Raw genomic sequence first — 15759 nt, 5'->3', positions numbered from 1 at the left:
AAAACAAAAACAGCAGCAAGAAACAAGGCAAAGATACCCGGTAAAGAATATTCTTGAAGTATTACTGAAATACCACTAAAAGAAAGTAGCTTCTGTTAATAAAGCAAAAATAAATTAACAGCTTACTGTTCACTACCATCTTCTTTTTACTAACACTGCTTCCCATGGATTTAATTATAACATTTCACAGGAAAGATGTAGTAGTTACGCTCACATAACCTTCACTTAATAATTTAATCATAATAATTACCAATAAAGTAATGCATTTCTCCTTATGTCCCAACTTCTTCACACCTCTTGATTGGCCTCAGCTCAGGCTATTCCTATTTTATGCATCAAGGAAGGATTTAGAAACAGATGAAAAAGTAGAACTGTATCATGCATAAAGCAGAACAAGTGAAACCTTTTTTCTTACATACGTAACCATTTTACTGTCTAATACACATACAACAACATAGCATAAATGTACTAAGACTGACCACACAAGATACTGTTTTTTAACTCAAGCTGAATCAATTTCAAGCAGAATAATTTCTAATTATGATTTTTATTTTCCTATAAAAACATTGGAAAACAAAACAGTTTTGTTAGAGACAAAGGCAGAAATTTAGAGACAGTAAAATTTCTTCAAATACTACTAGCTGAGAAGGTGATTTACCTTCAATAAGTACCATATCACTAACATTTTTTAAAAAGAGCAAACATTCTATAAAACTATTTGGCCAGCGTATGTAAGCAAGAAATGTAAACAACTTGGACTACTCAGCCATCAAAACATGAAATGAAAGATTCCAGTTTCCAGAGACAGCTGTGTGCAGGACAGCTGGCAAGTTTTCCACTTAAGCCAGGCAAGCAAAATTCAACCTTTCTGCAGACTGATCCTAAGTATCCTAGAGAAGCTGATCTGGAATGATTCTTACATATAAATAGTTTAGGACAAGAACATTTGTAATTTAGAAACAGTAGTTTTTGAGGTAGATAGCTCTCAAACATTAGTACAGATACAGAATTAAGAGGTTTTGCAGAATCATTCACTAGCCTGACCACATCAAATTTGTGTGATCACAAAGTTGATCTGAACTCATTTAATTTTGGCTGTATTTCCAAACTACTGTGTTAACAAAGCCTCATACTGCAAAGTTAGAGAACTGGAAAAAAAATCCAAAAAAACCCCAAAAAACCCCAATATTGATTTCTCAGGAGATTTTGCAATGAGTATTTTTAAGGATGTTTATGAGCTATGTCTAAAGCAACACCGATTCTCACAAAAATTTGTCCATGCTGATTTCACTCACAAAAAAAATGACTTTTGTCATTGTATTTTTATACAAATGAGAAAAGCTTTACTTTCATGCAGCACCATGCATTAATCTCACTTGTACCAATAAAAATATCTGGGAAAAAGCTAACAGATTTGGAAGGGACATTGAAGGAAGCAATGACCAGCCTTTTCATAAATCTCTTTTTCAGACCATTTACTGGTGTAAGATTTTTCAGATTTAAAGTTAGTCCCTTCATTACTCTCCTGACTATTCCAAACTCCAGTTTATGCAATCATCCAAACTATTCAGAAACCATTAGGACCCTGCATTTATTAAAAGCACACATTCAGACAGTAACTGGTGCACTTGCTCCTTGTTCGGGGTTCACTTTTAAAGGTAAATCCTACTATATTGGATAAAAGCAGAAGGAAACTTCACAAACTCATTCTATTCTCCGCATACGTAGTCTTAACTGCAACGCTCGTGCTTCACTCTTCCCATAGCAATAGCATTATTTATTTCTTCCTTTCCTTGTAAAGGCTGAACATTACACTCATTCTTACCCCCCTTAAACGAGTACTTGTAGAAAAGCCTCCTTTTTTTCAGGCTACCATTGCTTCATAGATAAACATGGCTTAAATTTTTCTGATAAATGCGACGTTGGTAGGATCACATGGCCACATCTCCCACAGCTTAACATTTAAGTACATAACTAAAATGCTTCAGTGAGACCAGCAATTACTGCAGTTATGTTACTACCACGCAGAACTGTTCAACACCAAACTGAGCCATAAGATTCCAGAAGCCATTTTTAGCCTTGGGCACCAGGCCAGAAATAACTTCTTTAGTTCTCTAAGAAGCCAAATGTTCCAAGATTTGAAAACTGACAGAGGGAATAAAGCACTTCTTGCCAAAACACTGATTTTTTTTGTGAAGTTAATAGTCTTTCATATTACCCAGTTCTTAACCGATTGCAAATCTACAGTGACATTCTTTTAAAGACTGAGTATTTCTGAATCGTATTATCACGCTTCTGTGCCAGATGCTACTATAAAGCAAGCTCTTCGTCCCTGCATTATGTTAATACATTAAAAAACACTCCCAGGGCTTACGACTATAATGAAAGCTTTGAGGTTTACATTTTTACTGCTATCCCAACATCTTCCAGAACAAAGCTTCAATTCAAATGTCTCAACCTCTATTCTTCCAGATATCTTACGCTGTTTTGATTGAGATATAAAACCAAAACTGGTTTTATATCTCGCAGTTTTGCCCTTGATCTGTTCCGAGATCTGGATGAAGCCATTCAAAATTTCTGTTCCTCAGTTTTTCCAATCTGTAAAACTAGGGATAACCTTCATCCTTAAAGAACAATAACAAAAACTCACCAAGAAGCGCAAAATTTCCGAGGTAATTTTTAACAGAAACACAGAACAAGGTTTATGCTAGGACCAACTAAAACTAGAAATCAGCTCAAAGTCATTATATTAACACTCAACATAATCACATAAAAGCCTTTTGAATTAATCAAAATACAAGAAATTGAAAATTTTACTCCACCCTTAGAAGTTCCTGATTGGTTGGCTGAATGTCAAACTTGTACGCAGCACACTAATGCAGCAGTAATAGCTGCAATAGCATGACAAAAAAAAACAACATACCAAGTGTGGCTGTCCTACCTTTAATTTACCTTACAAAAATTTTAGCAAATTGAAGTTATATAATATATTAGCTCATCTTTTCATTGAAAGCGTAAGAATCATACCACTTGTATCAAAGATTTTCTTTGAAGAGCATGCCATATATCACCTTCACTTTTCATGTTGAATTTGAATTAGCACATGAGAAGAAGAGAAGGCAGCTCCAAAGATGAGCAATAAAAATGCAATTTTTAAAGAAAATAAACTTCAAACTCAGCTGCCTCTTTCACCCCTTCAAAATATGGATTAAAAAAGGACGGAACTACACAAACTATCAAACTAACACGATAGTTTTCAATCAAATCTGGAAGTTCAGATGTTGAACAGAAACATCCTTTAAAATACAGCTATAATTCAGTTAAGCACTCTATTAGTTTCTGCACATGTTGGCAAAGAAACTACATCACCTGCTCATGAGTTACTAAAAAAAAAAAAAAACAATAACTAAACACAGTGGCAACATATGTTGTTGAATACAAAGTAGGACTGCTAAGTCTTAAAATAAGAGAAAGTATGGAATCACTTTAGATGGAACCCACAAACAAATTCTCAGTCATGCATCCTTCTTCAAAAATATTACCAAGCAAGGGCAAACACTGCCTTTGGTAAAACTTGCAAATGACAGGACATGTGAGTGAGAAAAAAACAAGTCATTAACACAAAGCAATCTGAACTGGCTGGTTAACAAAATACAGGCAAAGAGTAGGCATTCAGCCAGACTGAAATTCAAATCTTGGAATAGGGATCGCAGTCAAAACTTACTGAGTAGGGAAACAACAGTGTACATAGTGGAAGGCAAAAAGACAGTTTTCTTGAACTGGGATGAACTCCAAAAGCAAATTAAAAATAAATCCTAGCAACACAACATACAACAAGCATGGGAAACCTGGGTTTAAGTTTCTCCCCTTAACCAATCACAGCTGCTTTGATATCCAGGGCATCTTCGCTCCTGGCCTCAGCTGCCGAGAAGGCTCCTTTCATCTTTGACCATAAATCCCACCCCAGAGATCTTCATCACTGCCTGCATTTTTTTGATTATATAACATATGAATGACACTGTTCTCCACCAAATAAACAGACACAGCTTTGTTGCTACTACACTTGTCGTGCCTTAAAAAGACTGCATTTAATAAATCCAGCTAGGCCTCACTATTCTCAAAATACAGTAATATAACAAGAGCAATGGTACAACCTGTCAAGTATTCAATACTTCTACTCCCTATTTCCCCACCACTAAATTTATAAACAGTTAAAAGTTCAAATAGTTTAAAAAAAAAGTAATTTTAATAATAATTCCGCTTACCATGACAACAGTTTCACTATCTTCACATTCTGACACAAGGTTCTTGCCATACATGAACTGCCCTATTTGGATTTTGGGTATCTTGCCTTACTTCCTGTAAGCCACATCCAAAGGCGTTTCCTTCTCCGCTTCTCTCCTTGCATTAATCTCCAAATCAATATTCTTTCCATGTCCCCTTTCTTGCCCATTTTCCAAAAACTCTCCATCTAGTTCAGTGATCCCCAAGTTAATTTTGTGTATACATTTAATAAACTCATTTCCTTCTGTTCACCAAAGGACAGATCCAACTTGTTATTCATGCTTTTCATATTTAAGTGTGGATGGTTTCTTTATTTCTCATTTGATTTTTTTTTCCATTTTTACTTTTTGCCTGTCTAATGTAGAGCTACAAAGGAGTGATGCCACTGTGAATAATGCAACTAGAGTTGCAAATTCAGATGTTAGAAAAATCTGACATGTCCGTATATGCAGGACAAATTAAAGTGAAATTGTCATTTGTAGTTACTTTGCTACTTTTGAAACATACTACTTTATTTTACAACCTACAGTATAAAGAAATCAAGGCACATGCCGTGTTGAAATATACCACCAAGATTTATTTTGTCACATTTAGTTTCTTTAATTCAAAAAATTATTTACCTTAAATCCTCTACCCACTTACTAAAGCCAGCTATCCCAGCAGTGACTCCTTATACGAGAAAAAAAGTATTTATAGGACAGCTTCATTAATAGAAAACACCTAACTAGCCTATATAGTTAAATCCAAGAATCAGAAATTAAATCTGTTGCCAATCTTGCATTTTACAGCACTGCAGTTTTGGAAGAAAATAAAAATTCTGTTTTTATAGCAAGTGTTTCAAGACTACCTTGATATCAGCAACATCCACTTCCAATAGGAAGAATTATCAAGAAAAGTGGAGAAACAATTGTAGGGACATACAAAACATTTGTAATCTTTACAGTGTTTACAATTTATATATGCAGTTGGTGTATTTCAATAAATCAATCTATTGACACAAAGAACATCTAACATACAAGTAACTGCCAACATATTTTCCTATTTCATCACTACAAATAATTCCCTCCATTCTACAAAGTATTTTCAAACCAAAAAAAAGAAACCACCTGTACAAGTATTCAACCTCCAGAGTCAATATTACAATTACTGCAACTTGCATCAAAGAATAAAACCAACCAGCTTCAGAAAACCACAATAAAAACCTTATCCATTCAGCAGCACAAGTCACTTAACATGGTGCTCAGCTGTTTTGATCTTGTTCTGCTTCACATAAAGATCAGTTCAAGAATTCTATCTTGATATTCAAAACCTTTAGCTACTTCCAGTAAACTTCTCTAACTGTACATACATGAGCTGCCTTATACGGGCATCATGAAATTATCAGCCAGCTTTTAAACCAAGGTGTCATAATTCCCACAAGCTCAAATGAACATGAAATATTTCATACAGCTTCATACGCGAGCGCAAACCTCAAGCTGCAAATTACATATAAAACTAACCCTCATTTGGCTCTGCTAAAATCATCATCTCACGAGTTCTGACTTTTTCTTTAAAAATATTTCCCCTACGGACTGGGATAGAAGGACGAAAGACTGTTATTGCTATTTCTATTTTTAAATAGTTAGGAGGTTTACAGATATTATGGAGATCTGAACCATACAAGGCAGGAAAGGGATAGAAAGGCAAGCTGGCCAGTAAAACACCCTTAGGGGAAAGAGGCTGGGGAGAAGCAGTAAAATTTTAGAACTGAACTCTTCCCACAAGGACACATCTACCCACAAATTTAGTGGAAAGTAATTATTCCTCCAGAAGCTTAACTCCTCAGTACCTTTCCAAATAACTATTCTGATGTGCGTACTGTACCTTGCAAAATACAGTCATAAGAGAAAACGGGTACACTATTTTCATCATGCTGGTGTCAGCAGAACACTTTAAGGGTACCTCTCTGGTTTCAGAAGTGCCATTTAAATCATATTAATTTTATTTGTGGATTAAGGATCTAACCACCTTTGGAATGTTCACAAATACAGTAGATGCTTACGAACAGAGCCAGCAAGAACACGGCAGGCAGAATGAACAATCTGTGGCCTGGGGAAGTTACTCATCCTCCTTAGAATGATCATTCTGATAGGCAAAACATCAGCCCCTCCATCTTAGCTGCTGTTGCAACTCTGTAAGCAGCAAAGTGTCAGTGGCTTTCTTTTCCTCTGGAGCCAAATGGATGCTAAGCTTCCCAAACTTAACATTCAACAGCTAATGTTTTAAAGTATGAATTTAACTATTATTTGTAGCACAAAACTTGTAAGTGTCATATATATTGAGTCAAATAATTATCTGTTTATCTAATTCTCCATTCACAAAATTCAGATCATGATTATTTAACTGCTCAAGAAATTAATTTCCCCACGGTTTTACAGAAAAGTATCCCAAGCCATTACACTCAACCAAGAATATACAACTCACCTCTCTGCTTATAATCCTTTCACCACTTCACACATTTTCACTTAGTACTTCATAAATGTTCACTCACTTCGTATGACACTTCTGCCTTTAGTACCTTCTTTCTACTCATTTTCTTGTTCAAACCTCTATTACATCAGCATTAGTCCCCTTCCTCTTTGAAGTCACAGTTCTACTGGGCAAATCCTCATTCTACTTTGTCATAGCTGATTCTACCCTGGTTTCTTCCCCTCACAAAAGTATTCAGTGTTTTCAAAACTCTATGTATAGTAACTGTATTAAGATTCACACTGTCTCTCCTGTTCTACAGATGTCTAAGCCAAGATGATTTTTGCATTGAGGAAAGAAAAGAAAGAGACCAGGGGAAGGAAGAAAGGGAGGCTCACAAATCACATAGGGACATTTGGGTTTTATCTCCCACAAGGGCTGCGATCACATGCAAATGGATCTTCAAAACCAAAGCTGTTCATCTAGAAGCATTTGAAAAGGAACCTGTAGCACCTTTACTGCCATATCAGCACTTTTGGAGCTCTGCGTCAGGCTTTTCCAAGGTAGCTCATCCAAAGGAACACAAAGTGACATTTCTACAAAAGCAATCAGTTTTCAGCCATTTACATGCACAGCATGGTCAAACATGGCTTTGGCAATTCTAGGTAGAGCTGTTTAAAAACCAGCCATCATAAACTGAAAGTTAAGTTTAAGGGTAAAGGTTCAAAAAACAGCTGAGCTTACTCCTGTTGAACTTGAGAAGTTTCATCCTCCCTCCTATCACGTGATTTCTAGGCTGTTATCTCTCCTACCCCTTAGGCCTTCCACTAGTTTTGAAGCTTCTTGACAAAAAAAAAAAAAAAGCAAGCTAACCAATGAAACCAGGAAAAAAAAAAGAGAGTCAATGGTAGAGAGCCACTAATTTGCTCAAGCCACATTCTGGAACAGTAACCAAGTAATCGAGTACTCCTAATTTGTTTCATGCAACAAAAGGCACTCTGCTAATTCATTTTGTGTCAAGAGCCTAACAGCACCTGCAAAGTCACTGACTGTATTTCAGCTATGGGTGCATAAATGTCCCAACAAAAGAGGCAACTTCAAAAAGTGCAATGGACTAAACTTTATATAGCAAAAGAATTAATAGGTTCTTTTCAACAGGAGTCAATAAACTTGATGTTTGCATGATCTACAAGCAAAGACATACTCAGACTTGGAGAAGAAAAATATAAAAGGACCACAAGGCTTTAAAGGGTATTCTTCAGTTACAAGTTGCTAAAGTTATCCGTGGTTCTAAAAAATGTGTTTAGTTTAATACAGCTCTTTCACAAGGCACTGCTTATCAGAAAAAAAAAGAAACTAAAATATATTAATACAGAGATGTCCAGACAGATCACATTATGAAGTTACAGTCTGCAATTGCATTTACACTGTTGGGTACATAACAATGAATACAAAATGAACTTATCTTCACTTTTCAGCCCTGATATAAAAACACATTATGTAGTAACCTCAAAAAAGAGTTACATCCCGTAGTTCTTGGCTGCAGGGTAATATTCAATTCAATTCATTTGTGAGAATAAACAAACATACTTCCTCCTCTCTCCCTGTCCTAATACATTTAGGATGTTATTTGTGTAAAAGACAGGATAAGTAAGGTTAGAAACCTTCAAATAAATACAGGAAGGTTGTAAGAAGGGACTGACTACCGAACATAAAGAAGAATTTTTTTTCAGCTTTAATGATTTTATTTTCATTGATATAAGTTTGGATAAAATGAGCCAAATGGAAGGATCTCAAGAAGCTTCATTCAAAAAAACCCACAATGTAATCAAAATATGAATTCAAGATGATGAATTACAACTAATTCAAAGCAGTAATTATCAGAGAGAACTCTTAAAAGGAGAGGGGGTATATGAAATCCCTTTTTCCCTAGTTACCAAATAATAACCAAATTCTAAAGAAGAGGTTTTTTGATGGTCATTTTTGGGTCATGAAAGCGTGCACAAACAAACTAGTCTGTATCTAAAACATCCTTCCCAGTACGACCTGCATTTATTATAAGCGGAACCAACTGCACACCTACTGCTGTAGTTACAAGAACTCTTATAAGTTCTATAAGGAAGGAGGTGGAGAAAATCAGTGAGAATAAATTCGGGCAATCTAATAGACACCTTTGCTTATTTTTTTTTTTAAATGGTAAATAAGAATTCAGTAGTAGTAAAAAGTACTGAAAGAAACATATGCCCTTGGCCAACCTAGCTTTGCCTGGGACCTCCTTGTGATTTGGCTGCCCCATCCCTGGAGGGGTCCAAGGCAAGGCTAGATGGGCCTTGGGCAGCCTGGTCTAGTGGGAGGCGTCCCTGCCCATGGCAGGGAGGTTGGAACTATATGACCTTAAAGGTCCCTTCCAACCCAAACTGTTCTATGATTCTATATTTCACCTGAACCAGTATCAATCCCAAAATAATTTTTTTTTAGAAGGACAAGTAGAAAGAACTTCAAACTACTGGGTAAAAATAAATGCATTCCTGGCCCTATCTGTGATAGAAGACAACCTGTAACTTGGTTTTGGGTTTTTCTCCCCTCTTTACATGATCCCACAGGAAACACCTAGATGTCAAAACTCAAGTTAAAGATCAGAAAAAAAATAGAATTACAGCTGTACAGGTTTCCAGATAGTTGTTCAGGTGATACTGTGATTTTTTTGAGCATCTTGAAAACAAATCCTTAGTCATACGGTCCAAATAATTATCTCAAAGATGCTGCTGGACTAATGTGTCTTCAACACAGCATTGTTTGGATAGCACTGTCCATTTCCAAACATTTTAAGCAATGGCAAGTAGAAGTTCTTCTGCCTAGCGAGCATTCTGAAATACAGAAAAATAAATACATATTCCTTCCAGAATTTCATACTGTCCAAACTAGCAAATATTTCAATTTGTATTTCTTTTCAAACAATCCAACGCCTGATAAAAAACACTATTTGCTTCTTCCCCACTTCATCATAAGGACCAGCAAGTAACCCTTCCTCATGTACCTAACCCACACAATGGAACAGGATAAAACAAGTATTCACCAGGAAAGGTTCAAAGGATTTGTCTTTAGAAATACAGCCAAAGCCTACAGAAGGAGGTTGAAGTGATACAGGCAGCCATGGTTACACATTTAAGTAACAGCTTTGGGACTTTTTCTTCCTCTTTTATAGACTAACATGCTTCCAGCATTCCCAGTGGTTTTGAGGAATATAATTGCATACTATTACTTAAGAACTATGTGATTACTGTGCCACTGCCTTCTGCACAACCCAGCCTGTAATAAAAGCGATAAGAATAGCATTTATTATTTTTGAAATTTTTTTTGCAACGCATCTGCACTGATGTGGTTTAAAACATCTGACTAAACTCAAGATATTTTACTTAGAGGTTTTATTTTCTTCTAACAGCACTGCACACCATGCAAACTCTTTTCTATGTGCAAAGATACTGCTACAAGTTCGTCTAATCAGGTCCTCAGCTCTTGAGCAAAATTTTCAAAGACTGAGGAAGAAATGTCCCATCATGTCTCTATAAGCAAGATGCATTCAATGCAAATAAAAGTCACAGAAGACAAAAACATACCAAGAAGCTGTAGAAATACAAAAATGACAAGTATAGTTAAGCCTCTACAGTTACCATGGAACGTAGCTGCAATTAAGAACTAGAAAAAAGTCAAGCAATTCAGTTTCAGCTATTAAAGGCAACCAAGCTACATCCCTTTTTTAGGTTGTATCAGTTGCTACATAAAATCTGATTTCTAATGTCTGGAAAGAAATAAATGAAATATCTAAGAATTTAAAGTTTAACATTTCTGTCTTCCTCAGACATACCTAATGCACTCAAAACTTTTCTAGAATACAAGCTTGTTAATATTTTATTTGAGAGTATCTGTAGAACATCATTTTCTCAATCCAAAAATGCTGCCAGAATCTATTGCTTAAATACTGACAAGATGCAGACACGGTTTCGGTTTTCTGGAAACCCCCTGCTCCTCAGATCTCTAAACTCAATCCCCTAGACAGTCATCTCAAAATCAATCACTGACCTTATTTTTCAATGAGATTGGCCCTCTTTAGCAAAAAAGCTTTAACAGTGAAAGGCTACCGCTGTGCCAAGCACCAAAGTTTCAGGGCTTCAGAGACAAGTCAGCACATGAAAGCCAAAAGTAAAAGTCACTCAATGCAAGGACTTATTCTAAGTAGTTCAAGACAGTACCGGTTTTACACCATGCACCACATTTATGGAGAGGAAGCGAGAGAGAAAATTCCCATCAAAAGTCTGCCCTGACAGCTTCAGAAATCTGGGCTTAAGCCAAGCATCTCTTCTATTTACATGTTATACTTACATAAAGTAACACGTGAAAAGGAATATAGATTTTTCTGAAGTATATCAACATATGACTTTACTCACAAGGCAAACAATACCCATGAAAAAGTTACCATATGATGTTACAAACAAAAATACAGATTAACACATGGTTCTTCTAAAAGGGGACAATGAAAAAGAGGCTGCTCTTGTAAGACCGAGACATGGGTAGCTCTGTACTGCTGTTTATACCAAACAAAAGGAGAATGAAAATCTCAATCTGCATTTAATTTCATACTGAATGTCTTCTACGTAAACTGCAACTAAAAAACCCACACTAATGCTTGAAAGCAAAGACTACTTATTTCCAAAGCTTTGCTACCAACAGAAAACTTCGTAGAGTAAGCATGTAACAAGCATGTACAACAACTCATGCTTTTAAAGAACATACTTACACAACATACAAACACTAACCCATAATCACTACAAAGCAAAGCATTTTTTACAGAACAGAATTTTGTTTTCCAACAGTTTGGATAAGTATTAGGTCAAACCAAACAAGCTAGCTTTCTGGATTTCCAATCTACTTATCCTATATCACAACATATCTTCACTAGAGTATAACTCAAAAAAAACTAAAAGAGATTAAACATACTGCTTGGGGTGACAAGCTGACAGTCATTCTTCTAACCGCATACAGTTCCATTACCATGCCTTATCTCTTTCACTATCACATCTGTTACTAAGTCAGTTAATGATTAGCACTGCAATTCATGCTACCAATTCACAGCAGTTTCATTCATCAAGTTGCCTTCGTATTTCTCTTTTATTGATATGATGATATAGGTGTTCAATACAGACCGCTGTGAAATGCATTCAGCAACAGTAAACAAGTGACAGAGCTAAGTAACGATTACATGTGAACTCCACCACACATCTGAGACCACTCTGTTCCCTATAGCTGGAACAGATACAAGTACGCAGTAAGCACATCTCCACTGACAGGGCATAAATATCCTCACGTGCAGGAGAAATTGAGAATTTAGGTTCATGTTATCGCATGTTTGCATGCAGGTATAGCACCTGCTGTTTTGTGGGACAAGAACAAGTGACTACTTGTCTGCTTCTTTGCTGTTACAACACTACTATCTTCAGCAGGCAAATGGGGACACAAAAGGGCGTGCGGAGGCAGGACACTAAAGATGTTAGGAATACACTAATACATTCTTCTAGGGTAGGTTTGTACTGTTCTACCTAGTGACAGTGTGAAGAATGGATTACGTTCCAGCCCCTGGCACAAACAGGGTCAGGAAAACAGATATGACCCTTTTTGGGGGTCTGCCCTTTTAGGTAAGAGACAAGCGTGCCTTTTTTCATGTTGGAAGAAGGGCACGAGGGCAAGATAAACACAGACTGAATACACCTCCCTTCACCACTCCTGCCAGCAGGTCTGTCAGGCCCGTCCCCTCTGTAGATTTACGGAACGATGGTGTCCCCCTCCGCAGAGTATGTACAGTGCCTATGAAGACAGAGATTTTGCCTTGGAAGACTGCACTGCCTACAGAGCTGGAACTCTGGCTACAGGACTGTAAGGATACAAGGATGGATGCCAAGCCCAGTGTCAGACAAGTGGCATTTGGGAAAAGCAGCATGCTCCCTGAGGTGGCTGCAGAGCAAAAGTGTTCCTGTGGACACATCTCCACCTGTAGCATGCAAATATGTGCAACATTCAGAGGCACCAGTGTCTTAATGTGGTTACATAGAGATATGCATCCCTTCCATGCCAGGTGGGTCCACCCACAAGCACCACGACAAAAAGCACAAGTATCCAACCTGGCACACATACGCATTCCTCACATAACCAATTCATAGGTGGGCTGCCTGACACCTCAGACCTCAGCGGTCAGGGCAGGGCAGCACAGAAATGCACATTCCCCAGAGGGGGAAGAAGACAGGTGCAAGCAAGTGTTCCAAACGCACACTCCTCCAGTGTGCCATGGGAGAGCCAGCTCTGCCTCACCAAATGCGAGTGGAGGGGGAGTTGGAGGAAGGCGTGCAGCTACTCAGCCATATGGGAGCAAACACCTACCTCAAGCATGCAGCAAGGCAGAGCAGGGACGGAAAATAAAGCAAGCAGAGGGGCCAAACAGAGCTAGGAGGCGGCTCGGTTTCTGTTCGGGGACAGGTCCAGGGGTGGGCAAGTACCTCATGTCACAGAGATTGAATGAAAAGGTGGGAAGTGGGAGTATGCCTGAGGGGCAGGCAAAGGTGGGTTCCCTGGTGATCAGAGGGGACCCCCAGAACTGGGGCGGGGGGGCTCCAGAACTAAGGATAGGGGAGGAGGCAGGGGGAACCCAGAAAATAGGGGGGGAACCCCAGAACTCAGGGAGGAGGACACCCCACGATCTGGAGATGGTGGGGGACCCCAGAACCTGGAGGAAAGTGGGGGGGGGACAGCCCAGAGCCTGGAGGAAGTGGGGGGTGGGGACCCCCAGAACCGAGAGGAGGTAGAAGGGGGACCCCCAGAACCAGGAGAAAGTGGGAGGGGGACCCCCAGAACCTGGATGGGAGGCAGGAGGGGGCGGAACTGGGCGGGGGAAGGGAACACAGCACCGGGGGGGGCGACACACCCACCTCCCCGGTCTCACCTGCCCGCACGGTGTCGGAGAGGTCGTGGCTGAGGGCGGCGGCGCTACGCGGGAACTCCTTCATCTTCCTGCCGCTGAGGTTGAGCCCCCCGGAGTGCGCCGCCTCCTCCAGCGCCCGCTCCAGCCCGCGGTTCAGCGGCGCGGGCAGAGCCAGGGCAGCGCCGGGGAAGGGCTGCGGCTCGGCTCCCAGCGCCGCCATCTTCCCCCGAGGCCGCTCGCCTCCCGCTCGCCTCCGCCTCCCGCTCGCTCTGGCGGTGCCGCCGCCGCGACGGGGAGGGCCCGGCCCAGGTGCGGCCTCTGCGCATGCGCCGCCGCCCGCGCCCCGCCCACTGCGCTCCGGGGGCGGGGCCGGAGGCGCCCCCTGGCGGCGGGAGGGAGCGGGGCGCGGCGGCTGAGGCGGAGTCGCAGCAGAGTCACACAGACACAGCGTCAGAGTCACAAAAACACATAATCACGTTGTTGTGGGATCACAGCATCATAGATTCGCACAATCATACAATCACAGAATCATATAATCACGTCATCATAGAATCACAGAATCATAGAAGCACAGAATCACATCATCACACGATCACATCATCACAGAATCATGGAATCACATAGTCATACAACAATGTAATCACATCATATAATCACACAATCATAGAATCACTCAATCACACAGTCACAGAATCATAGAATCGCAAAATCAGACAATCGTCTTGGCATTGAATCACAGGATCACACAATCACGAGCTCACAGAACCACAGAATCACACCATCACACAATCATATTAGCACAGAATCATGTAATCATAGAACCATATAATCACAGAATCACATCATCGTAGGATCACAGAATCATAGAACCACAAAATTGCATCATCGCACGATCGCATCATCGCACGATCACATCATCGCAGAATTGTAACATCACATAATCACACAGTAATATAATCACATCATAGAATCACACAATCGTATAATCACATCTTCATAGAATCACTTAATCACACAATCACAGAATCATAGAATCACATCATCATAGAATCACATAATCACACAATCATATCATCACAGAATCACACAGTCACAGAATCATGTAGTCATAGAACCATATAATCACACAATCACATCATCACACGATCACATCGTCACAGAATCATGGAATCACATAGTCACACAACAATGTAATCACATCATAGAATCACACAATCTTATAATCATATCATCATAGAATCACTTAATCACACAGTCAGAATCATAGAGCAACAAAGCTGGTGAAGAAGAGCAACAAAGCTGGTGAAGGGGCTGGAGAGCAGGTCTTACGAGGAGAGGCTGAGAGAGCTTGGGTTGTTTAGCCTGGAGAAGAGGAGGCTGAGGGGAGACCTCATTGCTCTCTACAACTACCTGAAAGGAGGTTGTAGAGAGGAGGGTGATGGCCTCTTCTCCCAAGTGACAGGGGACAGGACAAGAGGGAATGGCCTCAAGCTCCGCCAGGGGAGATTTAGGCTGGACATTAGGAAAAAATTCTTCACAGAAAGGGTCATTGGACACTGGAACAGGCTGCCCAGGGAGGTGGTTGAGTCACCTTCCCTGGAGGTGTTTAATGCACGGGTGGACAAGGTGCTAAGGGGCATGGTTTAGTGTTTGATAGGAATGGTTGGACTCAATGATCCAGTGGGTCTCTTCCAACCTGGTTATTCTATGATTCTATGATAGAATCACAAAATCAGACAATCGTGTCATCATAGAATCACAGAATCACATAATCACATAATCACGAGCTCACAGAACCACAGAATCACACCATCGCACAATCATATCACAGAATCACACAGTCACAGAATCATGTAATCATAGAACCATATAATCAGAATCACACAATCACATCATCGTAGGATCACAGAATCATAGAACCATAGAATCACATCATCACACAATCACATCGTCACAGAATCATAGAATCATAGCATCACATAATCTCACAATAATGTAATCGCATCATAGAATAATATAATCACAGAATCATAGAATCACATAATCACACAATCACAGAA

At 39.5% G+C, this 15759-nt stretch overlaps 1 protein-coding gene across 5 annotated transcripts in view; it reads right to left on the bottom strand.

The window, feature by feature from the left end:
• Positions 1-13967, bottom strand: part of LRCH1 (leucine rich repeats and calponin homology domain containing 1) — a 125462-nt gene extending 111495 nt beyond the window's left edge. For all 5 annotated transcript variants that reach the window (XR_011339439.1, XR_011339443.1, XR_011339444.1 and 2 more), the window contains exon 1: positions 13721-13967. Coding sequence is in view for 2 of the 5 variants with exons in the window: in XM_069881152.1 (XP_069737253.1) it covers positions 13721-13919 (199 nt within the window). In the remaining 3 variants the exon portion in view is untranslated. The remainder of the gene's footprint in view (positions 1-13720) is intronic.
• Between the last annotated feature and the right edge of the window lie 1792 nt (positions 13968-15759).

Source organism: Phaenicophaeus curvirostris, chromosome 1, assembly GCF_032191515.1.
Source record: "Phaenicophaeus curvirostris isolate KB17595 chromosome 1, BPBGC_Pcur_1.0, whole genome shotgun sequence".
In the NCBI taxonomy this organism is placed as follows: domain Eukaryota; kingdom Metazoa; phylum Chordata; class Aves; order Cuculiformes; family Cuculidae; genus Phaenicophaeus; species Phaenicophaeus curvirostris.
The sequence above is the reverse complement of the archived record's forward strand: the minus strand, read 5'-3'. Positions and strand labels throughout refer to the sequence as shown.